We start from the raw sequence: 17,382 nt of genomic DNA, 5'->3' as shown, positions 1-17,382 counted from the left end.
ATATATATATTCTTTGGGGGGGGAGCCAAATAATAGAAAACAAACAAAAACAGAAAAAAAGGCCTTCTCTGGTGTCGCTGACCAGGAGGTACCCAGTTATGATTTGACACGTTCAAACACAGGGAACTTTTCTATTCACTTCTTGTTCAGAGTTTGATCCTTAGTCATTGGATGTGAAGCTAATTCAAAACATAAGAAGTGATTATTTTCTTTCTTGTTTGTCCTCTAGCATTAGCTGCCTCAAAATTAGCCTCAAGTACTAAGTATTGAGAACTCGCCAACAATTCAGAGATTATAAACCCAAGGCACTGAAAACCAAACCATGTTGTCGGAATGATAAGGTTCAGAAATTCGTTGCCTATACAAAGTTCAATTAATGTTGCTTAAATTAAAAAATGATTTAATAACTTAAATTACATGAATGGAGTTGAGAATAGAACCCAATTTTTCATGGATATACCAGATATGTCTATAACCTATGAAATGCTAATTTGCTTAATTCAGGGCTCTCTTTTTCATCTTAGTAATAACATGTTCACAACTATTTTTATTTTTTTCTTGGGAAAACAGAACCAAATGGTTAAATATGTGGACCTTGGAGGATCCTATGTTGGGCCAACCCAGAATCGTATCTTAAGATTAGCCAAGGAGCTAGGAATAGAGACCTACAAAGTGAATGAAGTGGAGTGTCTAATCCACCACACAAAGGTAAGCCTGGGCCAGCCTTTGAAGGATTTGAAAGCTACTCTGTGGTTATTTCTTGATGCAAATTGAAGATCATTCTTTCAGAGAGACTTTTGCAATCCAGAATATTTGCAAAGGTATGTAGTTTATGAGTGTATTTCAACCACTCTGAGAATTTTTCAGTGTTATCAAAGTGGGAGTAAGTGAGAATTCTCTGCCTATTCAGGAAGGTAATTGACCAAGTAGTATTGCCCATTTGGTAAAAAGTTTAACGACACTAATAGAGAAAAAGCATTTGTGGCTAATCTATCAAATACCTTGGGCTCTTTCATGTGATACAAAAGCTTGTGTGCAGTTTTACAAATGCTGCCCTAGACTTCACATTATAAAAAGTATTGGCAATATGTCTAAGGTAGTATTTTGAAATTTTATCAGTGTCTAATTTAACAGCTAAAGTTATTCTTCTTTTAAGATTTATAGAAAAGTGATTGAAGTCCCAAATTCCATTTCTTTTTGTGGGGAAGCTCCATTGATCCCCTTGAGATTTCTGTGAGTTTACTGAGTCTTACATTCTCATGATCATTGTGGTTTATGGTTCCGGCCTCCATGACACCTATGCTCATCCATATCACATGGCCTGTGACTCTTTTCTTCCTTTTGCTCTATGCCAACCTGGGTTGAAATTCACCTCTTCGTTGTGATTCCCCTCAGACTACCCCGAGCATTTGTGTACATCAGACTCGACTGAAATTTTGAGCAAATGCAGGGCTAGGGGCAGGGGCGGGGGCGTTAAATTGCAGAAACACCAATAGCTTAGAATTGAATATTAGACACTCTAATAAGTTCTTAGACTTATGCCCACATTTCTCTGTAGATGCCAGTCTCCCACCATGTTTCTCGTCTTTAGACTCTTCTCACATCTCCCTGATCCTTGTTTTCTAGCATCATTGCTTTGCTCCAAAAAGTCACTGATGTTCTCTGACAAGCCGAGATTCACTTACTCTGGCACCGTCCCCTGGTCTCCCACAGAAGAACTGGCAGAGGTTTTGAATTTCAGTCTTTCCTCTCTTCCTCACTTGCCTCCACAGATGGAAGTAAACAGTATAGGCATAGTCCTCACTGGTAGAAGTCATCCCCTACGGAGACAGAAGTAACTAGCAAGTCAGTTTGATTCATATAACAATGTTGATACATTGACACACATATTATTTGTGAGTGCTAATATCAAGAAGGACAGATAACAGACTGTACACTATGAATCATTTAATAAAACTGGAAAGAAAAATCTATCTAATTTGGCATAATGTGGGTAAGATTTCCTTAATTCATAAATGTTTTGGTGGAACTCAGATTTTGTTTTATAAGCCTTTTCACTTTGTTCCTACATGTGTCTAGTAGAAAAAGAGACACATCGTTTAAAAATGAAAATGTAGCATGGTGACAGTGCAATGTGTTGAACATCAATTAGCAGCACTTAGTAAACATCCTTCCCTGGCTTCCTTGCTTTTAAATACAGATCACATTGACTGATTTCTTCTGTCTTCCTTGTCCTAACACAGTGGTTCTCAACCTTCTGGCCCTTTAAATACAGTTCCTCATGTTGTGACCCAACCATACAATTTTTTTCGTTACTACTTCATCACTGTCATGTTGCTACTGTTATGAATCGTCATGTAAATATCTGATATGCAGGATGGTCTTAGGAGACCCCTGTGAAAGGGTCGTTCGACCACCAAAGGGGTCGCGACCCACAGGTTGAGAACTGCTGTTAACATGTAAGACTTACAGAGACTTATCTCTCAGAACACGGGGATCTCTTTTCGTTTTCTCCAGACAACATAGATGACTAAAGAGTATATTCACTCTTCTCTCTTTGTTTGTGCAGGGGTTCCTGGCAATCAGGAGCTATGCTCAGGATGTTTGTTTTTTTGGTAATCTTATGGCTGATATTACGTTCCTTGTTTGAAAGAGATCGCTTACAGTCGTTAATTGTGGAAATGATCTTACACAATACTTTTACAGAGTGATGGCCAAATGGGCTGCTTTCTTAGACTATATCAAATAATGTGGGTGCAGCTACGAAAACACAAGCAAATAAGCAGTATCTTTATAAATTTTAAAATAAATGTTATTTCTTTTAATTATTACAAAAGTAAAGCATATTTATTGTAAAAATGTAATTAGAAAATGTGGGTAAAGAAAAACTAAAATAAAACCCTCTATAATCCTATCTAGGGAAAATCACTCTAAAATATTCTCATGGTTCAGAGATGTTTCATATTCCTGTATTGCTATTTTCTGACCTCTGCTGGAGGAAAGGAGGAATATCAATGCACTTTAAAAATGTCCATAACCTATAGACACAGACAATAATGTGCTGATGACCAGAGGGAAGGGGGGACAGGAGTTTGGTGGAGGCGGACAAAGGGGGAGAATGGAAACATATGCAATAGTATTAACAATAAAAATAAAGTTAAAAATATTGTATACAGCCCTAGCTGGTTTGGCTCAGTGGATAAGAGCGTGGGCCTGTGGACTGAAGGATCCTGGGTTCGATTCCAGTCAAGGGCACAGGCCCGGGTTGTGGGCTCCATCCCCAGTGGGGGGTGTGCAGGAGGCAAATGATCAATGATTCTCTCTCATCATTGATGTTTCTATCTCTCGTTTCTTCAATAAAATATTAAAAAATATTGTATATATATGTACATGCATATGTGTACATGTTTGATATAGTAACTTATTGTAATGAATTCTTACTAATGAGATCATTAAAACATTAATGAGGATATGAAACAAAGATTTTTTAAAAATCTTGATAGAGGTGCTAATTAGATTTCCTTATGGTCATATCCAGTGGTTACATGATAAGTATTGATAAAGTCCTTATAGCTGAGAAGTCCTCCCCAAAATAATTACTTGTTCTCCACTATCACCGCCTCCATGTCTTTCTTTGCTCACTTATCATTGTTCTCTTTTTAAAAAAATATTTTTTAATGATTTCAGAGAGGAAGGGAGAAGGAAATAGAAACATCAATGATGAGAGAATCATGGATCAGCTGCCTCCTGCCCACCCCACACTGGGGATGGAGCCCACAACCCAGGCCTGTGCCCTGACCTGGGATCAAATCATGACCTCCTAGTTCATAGGTCGACACTCAACCACTTAGCCACACCAGCTGGGCTCATTGTTCTCATTTTTAGCCTGTAAAAAGCATCTCAGATGGCCACATCCATTTATGGAATTATTGACCAGAGCTATGACATTCTATCTCCTACTACCTGGCAAAGAATGTAGCTCAGAAATTTGTCTCCTCTGTCATGTAGGCAGTACTTTTGACATTTTGACATTACTATAACAAGTTTTAATAACTACTATGGTATATGCAAATATGTATTCTATTTGCGCCTTATTTTGTCAACAGATCTGCATGTATTTCTTAACCCAGAGCCTGTGAATATTTTAGATTTTTAAATGGAAGACAGAGTTTTATGTGCAGCCTTAATAAAATTAGGATAAGGAACTTGGTTATGCTGGTCAGAATTGAAAGTAATGAAATGAAGCTACCCATAAAATGGAGAGGGTACAGCAAGCAGCTCACAGTACAGCTACACAAAGGAAGGGTGTCTATCTCAAGAAATGATGACTCTGGTATCTCTGGTTCCCTGGTACAGTGGGACCTTGACTTACGAGTGTCCCTACTAACGAGTTTTTTGAGATACCAGCTGTCTCTCGGCCGATTTTTTGCATTGAGTTGATAGAGTAATTTGAGTTAACGAGCTCCTTAACGAGCTCGGTCTCAGAACGAATTAAATTCGTAAGTCAAGGCGCCACTGTATTTGTGTTCATGCCAGCGCCATAATAGGAACCTCCTGGTGTGCTGTTATGTGCATTCTTAACAAATAAGTCTGCCTCTTATTTGTTAAAAATGTTTATATCGACTGAGTGGCATTCATTTTTAGTGCTACTGTAGCTCTATCTTATGTTCCTAAAATGTGGTTTTCCAAAGCCTTGTTGGTGAATAAAAGATGTGGTACCAAGCTATATTGGGATTTAATTATCAGTGGGAAAAATTATCACTTCAACTCAAATCTGTGTAATTTAGAAGGTGTTTTTTTCACTTCTAAAATAGTGATGCAGCCATTTGTGCTTAATAGTTATTGTTAAGCATCTACTGAAGCTTTAAATCTGTTTGACAAATAGTCATGATAATTTCTGCTAGTATAGCTTAGAAGGCAGCTGTTTAAATGCCTTGGAAGTGACTTGTAAAAAAACTGTTCCTGTTTAGACACTATATCATAATTAAAAGAAAAAGACAAAAACTAAAAAATTCTTAAGAAACATTGTTATATGTGGACCTACACTTCTTCCTCTTTCATCTACTGTGTGCGTGTTTGTGTATGTGCATATATGTGGTTGTTTTGTTGTTTGTTTTTTTGCACTTCTGGGTTTTTATTTTAAGGAGTTGGAGAAAATTCTAAAGTTTGGTGCAGTTTGGACTATCGGCAAATAAGTTTCTGTGTCTCAGAAGCTTTTATCAGTCTGAAATTTGGAACTAAAGTCTAATCAAAGTACGCATGAAACTGCTTTAGGCATGAAGGCTAAACTGTTAAGAGTTTGGTAATGTAAAGATGTATCATGACTTAATATTAAGAGTTCAACTTCATACTGATAACAATTTCGAAACTTCTGCTATCTGGAGAAACTGAGAAGATGCTCTGGTTTTAATGTGCTTCTCAGTCGACAGAAGCCAAGCTTATTGTCAAAGACCCTTCTGTGTTGTACGCAGTCAGTCTCAACGAGTGAAGGGGCATCTGAACGAGGAGACATCTCTCAAATATACTGCCCACTTGTTGCTGAGGGAGGAGGCAGCATTTGACATATCCCCTCAGTTTTTTGAGAACTCTGAAATCCCTTTGAAAATGCAAGTACACAAAAAGCACATAAATTCAGAGAATGATGGGAACTAGCTCTCTGTTGACAGGACTAGTTCAGTGAATTTTCTGAAAGAGATCACAAGTGATAGACTGTCTCTTGGTGCTGGGGAACAGCAACACAATTGGAGCCAAATATTGAGAAATAGAATATTCAGATTAGCATTGCATTGGGCAAATGAATAATGTCTTGTCATGCACGACCTTAATATGTCTCAGAAATCAGGAGATCAGAACGTCCAGTATCCTTCAGGCTCTTAATATCTCCTTCTCCAATCCCATTAATCCAGCAAAGCCTGGATCCAAAAGTACAGGGTGCACTTGCTTCTCTCATGATGACAGAGTCTCCAGGAACAGGTTAGATAAACGCTTGTATTTCACCCAGGAACAGCTGCCCATTGTACATGAACTTCCTACATGCCACACAGAGCTCACTGGCTCCAAGAGTCTGCCCTAGCTGAGATGAGCTTCATGAACCTTCTTTGTACTCCCACCCATTCCATTTCTTATTTGTTGGAAACAAATATGTCTTATTGCCATTGGGGGATTTTCTCCCCAAAAATGTGGAGAACAATAATTGCATCTTTAGCAAGTGAAATCCACTTGTCTAGTGAATATTCTGAAGCTTATGTCAGGTTATTCCGGAAACCTAAGTGCTCATTGTATTCTTTAGAAAATACAGGCAGATTTTTGGCATGTAATAAGTTGCTGAAAATTATGCCTTTAATGGCTGATTGGGAGAAATACTTTGGGATATAAGATGAATTTATTCTAGGTATCCAGAGTTTCCATTTGGAACTTAAACTATGATAAAATAAGTAAAAATAGTCTCTACACACACACACACACACACACACACACACACACACACACACACCTGGGATAAACCTAAAAGTGAATAAATTGGGTAAGAGAAATAATTTTAAATTATGCTAGAGGTGGAAGGTAAAGAATGTACAGAATTCAGTTATAAGAGTGAAATTCAGTAAAGGAACAGGCCTGTAGCTTAAATCTTGTGCAACTATTACAGGTTAGGCCACTTTGTACTTCCTGCCAATCCCCAAAAATGTGGAGAACAATAATTGCATCTTTAGCAAGTGAAAGTGACTAATAAGGGAAAGAGCTTCAGCAGCTTGCAGTAGCAAGGGATTGGCAGGAAGTACAAAGTGGCCTAAAATGTATCAGCCTATCTTGCCGCTCCCTCCCTAAGCAGCAGGAGCCTGTGGAAAGGCTTAGACATGATTCTGTGTCTGTTGATCACAGAGCCACAGGTCTTTCTCTTGACTTCTGCTGCAAACAGAAAATAGTAACGATGGTAACAATATTTTGGTATAGACATCTAGAACCTTCCAAGTGCTTTCACTCTCCCTGGATGGGAGGCTTTCTGTGATTTCCTTCTGAGCACCAGCCTTCCTTCCTCCGTGCCAAACGTACACTCTTACATCTTAGAAAAGCCCAGTTCAAGATGCTCCTCTCCTTAAAATATTCTGCAATTGACTAGTTATACCACTGGCCCCTGTATCCACATCACTTTCCTGATTACATTTTGTAAAAACCTGTCTAGAAGTAGGATGAATAATCTTCTGTTATTTGTACTTCAAGATTATACACATACAAACACACATACATATATAGCTTATTTTCTTTATATTTAACATTCTTGGATTCCTATTTTTATACTTTTGCATAAAGAAAGTTATTATGTCTGCTTTTTACGTATGCAAAATATTTTCTAGTGTCATTAAAATTCTTTATTGATACCATTTTTAAATAGATATATAACATTATATTATAAGAAAACTGTAATATAGTGGATATTTTGCCAATCAGTTACTATTAGTTAAACACCTACACCCTATTTAAATCATCCAATATTTATTGAGCATTTAATATAAGTTACTACTATGCAAAGCACTGGGCTAGATCATTGAATTTGAGACAATTTGGGGTACATTTGGTGTTGGACTGTGGGATCAAAGATTCTCTTCTCAATATAAAAGAAAATGAACAAAAATAGGGAAAATTATTGAATAAAATTAAATTTAAAAAGTAAAGATTCCCATGCCACAGTTAAACCAGAAAAACACAGCAGCCTAGATAATAAAATTTTTAAATTGATGGCAAAGGAAACTTAAGGTTTCTAACCCTGGCTTCTCAATCCCAGGGCTATACCATTGCTGAAAGCAAACATAGTACAAGTAAAAGCCAACAGTCACCAATATTCCAACAATTTCTCTTAGAGCTTCAAGGTTGTTAAGTACTTGGTCTGCCAGGCAACAGTTTTGCCAGCGCTTTACCAATTTCTCTACCTTTCAATCATGTGACATCTCTTTTCTGGCCACCTGTATACTTTCCACGGAGCCAATGGCACACCATTTAAAATTTTGTCATAGCAGCACTCCACATTAAGGCATTATCAAATGATGAGTCAAAATAACTAAAAAATAGATAAGCTTTGGTGAAATTGATGTTAAACATTAAATGCATTTAAATAAAGATTTAACCATAAAGAACTCAAAGAATTATGATTATAATACATAATTTACTGCAGAATGTATTTTTAAAAAACTTTACATGTTGTAAAATTATATAATCTATAAAATCAGAATGCATAGAAGGTGAGGAGGGAAGAAGTATAGGAAAGGTAAGTGCTACTGAAATATTCTTTTATGGCATGGAATCAGTCCATACCAAAGTCAAACTTGTAGCTAATTAAAAAACAAGACTCAAATATATTAGTGATTTTTATGATCTTTTGACTTTATGCTACAGGGCTCTTACAAGAACAAATATTTCTCTTTTTCATTTTAAGTTTAGCACTTCTTCACTTCAGCGTGTCTCTTCCATTAAATTAAGACATTCATGGGTCATTGAAAAGAGCAAATATAATATGATTTGATTCTCAGATATTTGTTTTCTCCTTCCTCCCTCCCTCCCTCCCTCCCTCCCTCTCTTCCTTCCTTCCTTCCTTCTTCCCTCCCTCCCTCCCTTCCTTCCTTCCTTCCTTCCTTCCTTCCTGTTTTCTTTATCTCTCTTTTAATCATCCATTTGTTCAGTTGTCCATCCATATCATCCATCCATCCATCCATCCATCCATCCATCCATCCATCTTTCTATCTCCTAGATGCTTTAAAGAGGTTTGGAATGCCTGGCCAGTGTGGCTCAGGAGGTTCGATTCCCAGTCAGGGCACATGGCCGGGTTGGGGGCTCAATCCCCAGTAGGGGGCGTGCAGGAGGCAGCTGATCCATGATTCTCTCTTATCATTGATGTTTCTATCTCTCTCTCCCTCTCTCTTCCTCTCTGAAATCAATTAAAATCTATTTATTTAAAAAAAAGAGGTCTGGAATGTCATGCACTAAATGTTATAGCTTTTTTTTAAAACTTGGTTGGTGAAATAGAAGGCAATTTGTTGCCTTCTTTGTAGTTTTTAGTACTGCTCCATTTTTTTAATAGAAAGCTTCTCTCATTTTTAGATTAAAAAATATAATTAGATACAGACTTCACTTTTGAGAATTTATGAGAGGAAATTAGGCCCAGTGTTTCCAGCAGATCTGTGTGATTCTCGCCTGTCTGAGCAGCAGGCTCCTGATTACAGATCTATTAACAATAACCAAACTGCTTCCAGCCGGGCTTAGTGACTGAGCTTCGACCCTTTGAGTTTAGACAGCCTGGATCCCGAAGCAGCTGTTCAAACACAGAACCTCAAAGGCTCTTATCCTGGTATTACTGAGCTGCAAAATTTTTCCCTTCTGGCTCGTGCCCGTGCTTCATCCTTGATTTTTTTGTACGACCTTGGCCATGTCATTTATGCTTTTGTGCCCTGATTTCTTTACTTGCAAAAGAAGGATATTTGTACCTTTCCTGCTTAGTGCTTTGAATTTTTAAAGAGAAAAATGATCATGGAAGACATTGATTAACATTATTCTTACCAAGGCTGCTATGATACATTGAAGATACTAAGAATTTTTTTATAGGAAGGCTAGTCTGTTTTCTTTAGAAAAAAAAAAACTATTTTAACAGGCTCTGAGGACTCTTACTACCAAGTAAGGATTTAAATTGCAGGACAGCAGATAAGATAAAGCTTTACAAATTCTTATCAAAGAGAACCAGGTCAATAAACTCACCCTAAAAATATTTTTATAGGTTTCTTCTACACTAAACTGTAACTCCTCCTGGTTCACATGTGGATGCTCAACCCATCCAGTCTTTTCTTTTATTTTTTTCTTATATTATTAGTAGGCTAAGACATCAGATTCTGGCTACAACTAAACTCACATGCTCAGACAAACAGGGTAAACAGATAATAGAAAAGAGAAAAGAAGAATATCCTTTCTGGTGGTGTTACCTTCTCTTCAGCTCTACTCTGATGCCTTTAGCTCCTGCATACGGGGCAGTGGTTATTATTTAGCTTCACTGAGACCATTTCTTCCCAGTTACCAAGTGGCAGTGCTGGCTCTCTCATAGAGTTGTCAGGAGATAGTGGGGGTGTCAGAGTTTACTAGTCTCAAAATGACCTAAGTTCAGGGTATCAAAATGCATTCATTTCCCCCCTTTGACATATACATGAAATCTGGGAATGCCCATTAAAATTTAAAACAGCACTGTTCAACAGAAATATAACATGTGCCACATTTGTAATTTAATTTTTCTAGCAACCATATGGAAAAATAAAAAAGAAACAGGTGATTAATTTTAATAATAGATTTTATTTAATCCAGAATATCTAAAATGTTATCATCTGAACATGTGATCAATATAAAACATTATGTTAATAAGATATTTATATACCTAAGATAGAATTGGAATTGACTGTGTTTGATTTTATATTGCTTTCCACTTGTAGTAACAGACACAATCAAGAAATATGATAAATGCAAAATTAAAAATGGTATAAAATATGGATTTTCTTAAAATGAAGTTAATTCAGATGTAGCAAGCATTCATATATTACTTTGCCTGAAATTTTAAAATGTTAATTTTTAATTTATACTCTCAATCTAATGGATATATGAGTTGATTTTCAAATATATTTTGGAATTATTATTCCACTAACTACCATGTTACTGAATTATGCAAAAAGCTTTGGCTTTCAAAATCTGTTACAGTTCCCATGTCTACAAAGGGTTTGAACCAGATCTATTTAATCTCCCATATACATGAAAGCAATGTGTAACAAAACATCTTTTCAGCCATATTTGAAAAAAAATAAACAATTACCAGAAGGTCCTAACTGCTATAGAAAATTGGGGGGGGGGCGGGTGGAGGTATGAGAGAGTGGGATCCAAATTCAAATAAAGTAGTCAGGTAGGACCTCACTACAGAGGTGTCATTTCACCAAAAAACTAACTCTCATCTACTTCACCATGGCTCATGTCAACCAACCAACTTATTATTACTGAATGCAGAGTTAAGAAGAGATGAGCACAATCAATTGGTCTTGTGAGCCAGTATGCGCAAGTCCCAACACAACACCGGAAGGTCAGAGAGGGAACATCCGGTACTAGATGGCAGGGCCTATAGGCTTTTGCTCTGGGAACCCACTGGAAGGTTTTAATAGAGAAGTAACATGATCTGACTTTTGCTTTAAAAGTAATATTCTACAGAAGTTTGCTCATGAGTAAATAAATACTTGTGTACATGTGCACACTTGAATACATGAGTATGTGTATATTTCTTCTTTTTCATAGATGTCAATTCACCCCAGACATCACTCTGCTCTTTCTTTTGAGCAGATACAGAAGAAGAATACACATCTTTTTGTATTAAGGACCAATCATCTTTCTTCATTCCTGCATTTAATCAAAAACCTGCTGAAATAAAAATGCCATATGTTATTATTATTTTAAGAATATATAGTTCATTGAATCCTAGAGCTTCTCATAAAAGTGAAATGTAGCACATGTTGTGAAGCCTTAAGTTGTCATCACAATTAGCTATATAGCTTCATTTTATTAATTGTTGATAACAGTATCCTTGGGATCCTGCTCTGTTCTCCAGCTCTGAAGCTCATAGCATTCTACGTACACTGATATATGTACATTTGGGGATTTAAAGCAATCATATGAAATAATATCCTTGAATAGAATTTTAAAATTGAAGCTATGAATAAGAATGGTGTTGGAGGTATCTTAGGAACCTTCTAAGTTAATAGATTAATTTTGAATGAGTCTAAATGAAACAGATCAAAGAAAAAGAAAATACTTGTATAGTAACTGGCTTCCTGGACATAAAATATAGACTCGAAGATGGCAAAGGTGAGACAGTTGAATATAATGTCAAGAAGGAAAAAGAGGTAAATGCTTATAAATTGAAGAGAAGCCATGAATTATTATACAATACATTTTAAAGACTGTCTCCCCTCACTATGAAAGAAATAGCCTTTGTCCCAATGGTATTTTGGTAATATCTTCCAGCAGCTGGAAAACTTGTTGCCATTATCATATTAAAGCTCCTCATACTCTTGAAAAATACATTATCAAGTGTATGTACAGGGGAAAGTCAAAAGATAAAACAACCAGTCCATTTTTAATAATATAGAGATTGGGATCATAGAGTGAGAACCCAGAGGGCCTAGATTTGAATTTCCAACAACTTACAAATTACTAGCTGTGTGATTCAAAGAGCAATTCTTAACCAAGGAGTGCCTTTATTTCTTAATATTAAAAATGAACATAATAGTAAATCTTTCTCATACGGTTGTCGAGGAGGATGAATGAATTAAATTTGTAAAATCTTTGAAAAAGTCCCTGATACAGAGCAAATGTTCAGAAAGTGTTAGCTATGATGAAGATGATGACATTGATGGTGATGGGGGAGGTGGTAGTGGTAATGTTGAAGATGGTTAAATATGATGCTTGCCTATTACAATCTTTATTTCTCCTTTGGAATGGTGTCCTTAAAAAAATTTAAGCATATGGGCATCAATCCAAAGTACCCCTTAAGTGATTTTTTTTGAAAACTCTTCCTTTCTAAAAATAATGGTTTCAAGTAAGCAGATGCCTCTGGGGTATCCATTTCATCTTAGTTCAGTTGATAAAATTTGAATTTTCTTAAAGTGTCTCCAGGATATCTTACATGTAAAATTCACAAGTTGCCTTTTTGCCAGATTTGCCTTTTCCTTGATCTGGATCTCAATGCAGATTTATCCTGCTATGTCATTTATCTACTAGACCACAAAATGTTCTTCTAAATGGGATCTGCCCAGCACCTTTCTCACCACCTCAACAAGTGACTCTTCTTTAAATAAACACAATTTTACCACAAGGGATCAATGTTCATAGTAGCGAAGCTCCCTTTGGGGCCAAGAAAACCTTTCTATTTATGCATAAAGTCTTCTTTGATTTCTTTCAAAGTGGAGTTCTTATTTCAAAGCATTGAATTTCTTTGGGAGGAATTATCCAGCTCGTCTAAGTGAATCATCATTTTTGTACCATTAGAGAAAGTAAACATTTTCTCCAAACAATATATGCAGTGAAAAGTTAGTATTACTGGTAATCAGAGGCCAACTATAGAACTGGTTGAGTTATTTCATGAAGAGTAGAATACTAACTAGTACATGTTGTGTTGGATAAATTCAAGGATATAAATTGGCATTTCGTGAGAATCTCTCTGTAGAGAATAGCAGACTAACTCTGGAGTCACAGGCCTCTGTTAACACTTTGGGCATTCAGTAAATTCATTATGGATCCTGGGCGTGTAGTTTGCTACTTTGGAGAAGCCTATGAACCCAGAGAGGCTATAGTTGGGCTAGAAAAATGGTGCAGTTGTTTGGGATTCGCTGAGTTGCTCTCTGAGGCTGGAGTTTAGGGTGCTGGTCTGCAAACTCAGAGAGGGCTTGATAGAGAAGGTGACTGGATGAGCACCTTCCCTGACAAGGAGATGCTGGGGTGAACAGTTGGAGCATACTTTTCCTGTTGGTAAATCCCAGCATGCTGAGTGATGTTGTCAGGGCAGATGGCTTTGCACCTTCTGCCTCCTTTAAAGGGCCTAGAGAGCCTCTTTTCATGGGAGGCTCAAGATGTGTTTGTAAAGAGGCATTGTGGTATGTATTAAAATAATAATAACATTCTTATAAGCATTCTCTCTATATATTATCTCATTTAATCCTCATCTAAGCCCTGTTCCTTTCCCCACATTTAACATGATGAAAGTGTCAGGGATGTAAAGTAATTTACCTAAGATCAAACATCAGTCTGTGTCTTGAGCCAATGCTCTAAATTATGGTTGGCAATACCTTTTGTGAAAAGAACAGTATATGGACAGTAATGATGATATCAGAGAGTATTTATATATGTACTGTGTACACCACACTTCAGGCATATTGGTTCTTGTTCACCAACCAGGAAGCTCTCTGAACTCCATTGTTTAGGGGTTTTTATGAAGGTTTCATTATGTAGGCATAATTGGTGAAAATCATTCTCCATTTGGTGATTAAATGAATCTCCAGCCCTCTCGTCATTCCCTGTAGCTCCAGGGATGGGTTAGAAGTGCCAAGCTTCTAATCACATAATTGGTTCCTCTGGCAATCCTGAGGCTATTTGGGGGTCCACAAAAAGTCACCTCATTAGCATAAATTCAGGAAGGGTTGAAAGAGGTTTGTTCTAAAAAATAAAAGACACTCCTCTCACCCCTATCACTCAGGAATTCCAAACATTTTGAAACTCTTGTGCCAGGAACTGGGACAAAGACCAATTATATATTATCATAATATCGTGCTTCTGTAGTAAAATTTTTAAAACCATAACATATCTATACAAGCATGCATTTTTGCATCTCTTTAATGATGGACATTTTAATAAGCATTTCATACTTGTGTCTATTTAAAACCACATTAGATATATTAATTAAACTGAATATTAGAGCTGAGAAAACTGCCTTTTGTGCAAATTATTTATGGAGGATTTTAATCTCTTTTAGTGAGATTAAAGTGCTCTTTTCTCTAAGATTATATGTAAGCTATTTCAGCTGGCAAAGCATGTTAAAATGCATGGAAGGGAAGATTTCAATATTTAGACATTTAAAATGCATTGGAATTTGGAGATCATGTGGATTCTAACTCCAAGATTCTTTCCTAAATAACTCAAAAACATATAATAAGAGATGTTTTGTTGTTGCTTTTAAGGTACTTGGAGACATTTTTAAGATGGCAAATTCAGTCTTGCTCCTGGCACAAACTTTCATATGAACATTAATGGGATTTTAAAATTAACATCTATAATGTAAAAATGAGCTTTGCCTTGTATGCTTTGCATTTGATTACAATTTTTCTCCTCTTAATTTTCTCTTTTCATTCTGAGTATGTTTGCAACAATACAGCTATTGCTGTATTTTTTCATTTTCACGAATCATTGGTGAGGATCATGGAGAAAAAAGAAGATTGGGAATTCCTCACTAATCCTCCCAAGAGAAAACATTCCTACTCTCATATGAGGTCCCACCCCCATCTTCCCCATTTCTCCCTACATGGATTTCCAGGCCTTTCATGTACTTCAGTGCTGCTTGCAGGTTCCAAAAACATTGCCATGTTGTCTGCCCCTCCCTCCAGCTTCACCCATGTGATGGTACAATCAGAAGACAGAGTCAGTGCCAGTTCCAGGTGCTTAGAAATGTGAACACATGCACAGAAGAAAGCTATTTGCCTAAGTAGAGTTTTCAGCACTCCCCATCCGCCTCCTTCATGGAGAAGATTACATTTCTTTTCTTCTAAACTAGAAATATAGATAAAAAGTAAAGCTTCATGGCCAAAATGTAGTCTTTGCCAATAGTTGTAAAAATCATTGAGTTCTGGAGGGCTGCACAGCCTACCCCAGCTTCCCACAGTGAGAAAGGCAAGATTCCCAGGAACAGCAGAGGAAAAACTCCTCGGTAGGGAAAGGTTACTTACTACCAAGGAGCCAGATCTAAGAAGGGCCAGGCCATCTGTTTCTACTGGCGGAGAGATAGGGTCAGCATCAGGATAAGATGGCAAAGGGGCTAATCATAAGGGACAGAAATCAGGTGTAAGTTCTTTGCCTCCAGAGGACAGAGGTCAAGAGAAAAGCAGGTTGTTTCTGAGAGTTGCTCCCCCACTTGTTAGGTGGGGAATGCAGAAGGCAGATTTCAGATGTTTTTACTGGGCCCACTGAAGCTCACAGGCTACAAAATAAGACCATGTGATGATCAAGTTGGTTGCTGTTTTCAGCAAGTCTGCTTTAAAAAGTCAAACATAAATCTTCATGGTAGGAATTCTGATTCTAGGAATGTATCCAAATGAAATTAATAAAAAATGTGGCCATGGATTTATGGGTAAGTCGTGGCTCCGTAAATGACAGAACATTCATCACGATCACAGAACTGTCAGCAACATCCACTTAGTTAGTGAATCCTGTTTGCCCTGTATAATCTCAGTTAATTTCTACAATATCCCTGTGAGATGGGTATCATTATTCAAAATCTAAAGATAAGAGACCAACAGATGTTGAGCAACTCACCTATAGTCACACAACTACCAAGTTTCAGAGCCCATTTGAATCAGTTCTGTTGGCCTCTTGAAAGTCATCCTGCCCTTCCTCTGCAGGTCTATTCCAGCACTTCTCAAACTTTTACATCCTTGGAAATTATTGAAAACCTCAAGTAGCTTTTCTTCATGGGACTCTATTTCCATTTCCCACATTAGGAATTGAAACAGAATTTTTAACAATATCATTTCATTCTACTAAAAGAATAATAACTATTACACATTTAAATATTTTTATAAAAAAGTTTCTAAAACAAAAAAATCAAGTGAGTGGCATTGATTTGCATTTTTATGTATCTCTTTCACATCTGGCTCAAATTTATTTAGTTAACAGAATTTTATTTGAAATCTCTTTGATAAAATGTTAAGTAGAGTTCTAAGGCCATAAGGAGTGTGTATCACATATTGATAACATGATTTTGCTTGCAGACATTTTACTTGGCAGATTTAACTACTTTTACATTGTAGTCAATGTTTCCTTTAAAAATATTTTATATCTCACAGGGCAAATCATACAAATTCAGGGGCCCATTACCACCCATGTGGAATCCAATTACCTACCTAGACCATAACAACCTTTGGCGGACAATTGATGACATGGGACAAGAGGTAAAGCTTTTCAGAGCTTCTGTGATTACATTTGTATTTTTCATAAGTTTAATCCTTAAAAGAAAGGAGATGCAACATATCATCAATGCCTAGCACATTGTGTAGCACATAGTAACTCTCAGTAAAGATTTGTGAAATGAATAACATGAACTTGTTTCTAACCTCTTAAAGAATGAGATACCCAACAGATTGCTATTTGTATATTACTTGTGAAAGGGGAGAAGATCATATATTACTCTCCCTTCCTGGAATAATGTTTCTAATCTAGAAAATCCTCAGAACATAACAAAACAAGACTTCCAGGTATTTGAGTCACTACCCTGTTCAAACCAGTAACCCACAAGAAAATACACACAGAGCTTGACCTGAAACTCGGGTTTAGATGTGATTTGGTATGGCTGTCTAATCCTTACTGAGGAGATGAACTTATAAATGTTCTCCTTAAATAAATAACTTCCTAATTGCTATTTGGAAACAAACCGATTACAACATAGCCTTCATTTACTGTGCAGAAAGTATTATCATAAATTAAATATGGATCATGTGGTATAGATCAATAATAGAAAAGCTACACAGACAGCATTGGATTTGTAGCAAAAGTCACGATTGGGGGATTTGAAAAACTTACATTTTCCTTCTTTAAGTTAGAGTTTTTAATACT

The 17,382-nt window shown here is 36.7% G+C and overlaps 1 protein-coding gene across 1 annotated transcript in view; it reads left to right on the top strand.

The window, feature by feature from the left end:
- The window catches only part of MAOB (monoamine oxidase B), a 39,628-nt gene that overhangs the window by 776 nt on the left and 21,470 nt on the right, over window positions 1–17,382 (top strand). Inside the window, exons 2-3 of the mRNA XM_005880881.2 lie at window positions 571–708; window positions 16,617–16,721. Of these exons, the coding sequence (XP_005880943.1) occupies window positions 571–708; window positions 16,617–16,721 (243 nt within the window). The remainder of the gene's footprint in view (window positions 1–570; window positions 709–16,616; window positions 16,722–17,382) is intronic.

Source organism: Myotis brandtii, unplaced genomic scaffold (assembly GCF_000412655.1).
Source record: "Myotis brandtii unplaced genomic scaffold, ASM41265v1 scaffold657, whole genome shotgun sequence".
In the NCBI taxonomy this organism is placed as follows: domain Eukaryota; kingdom Metazoa; phylum Chordata; class Mammalia; order Chiroptera; family Vespertilionidae; genus Myotis; species Myotis brandtii.
Note: the sequence above shows the minus strand (reverse complement) of the source record. Positions and strands in the feature narration are given on the sequence as shown.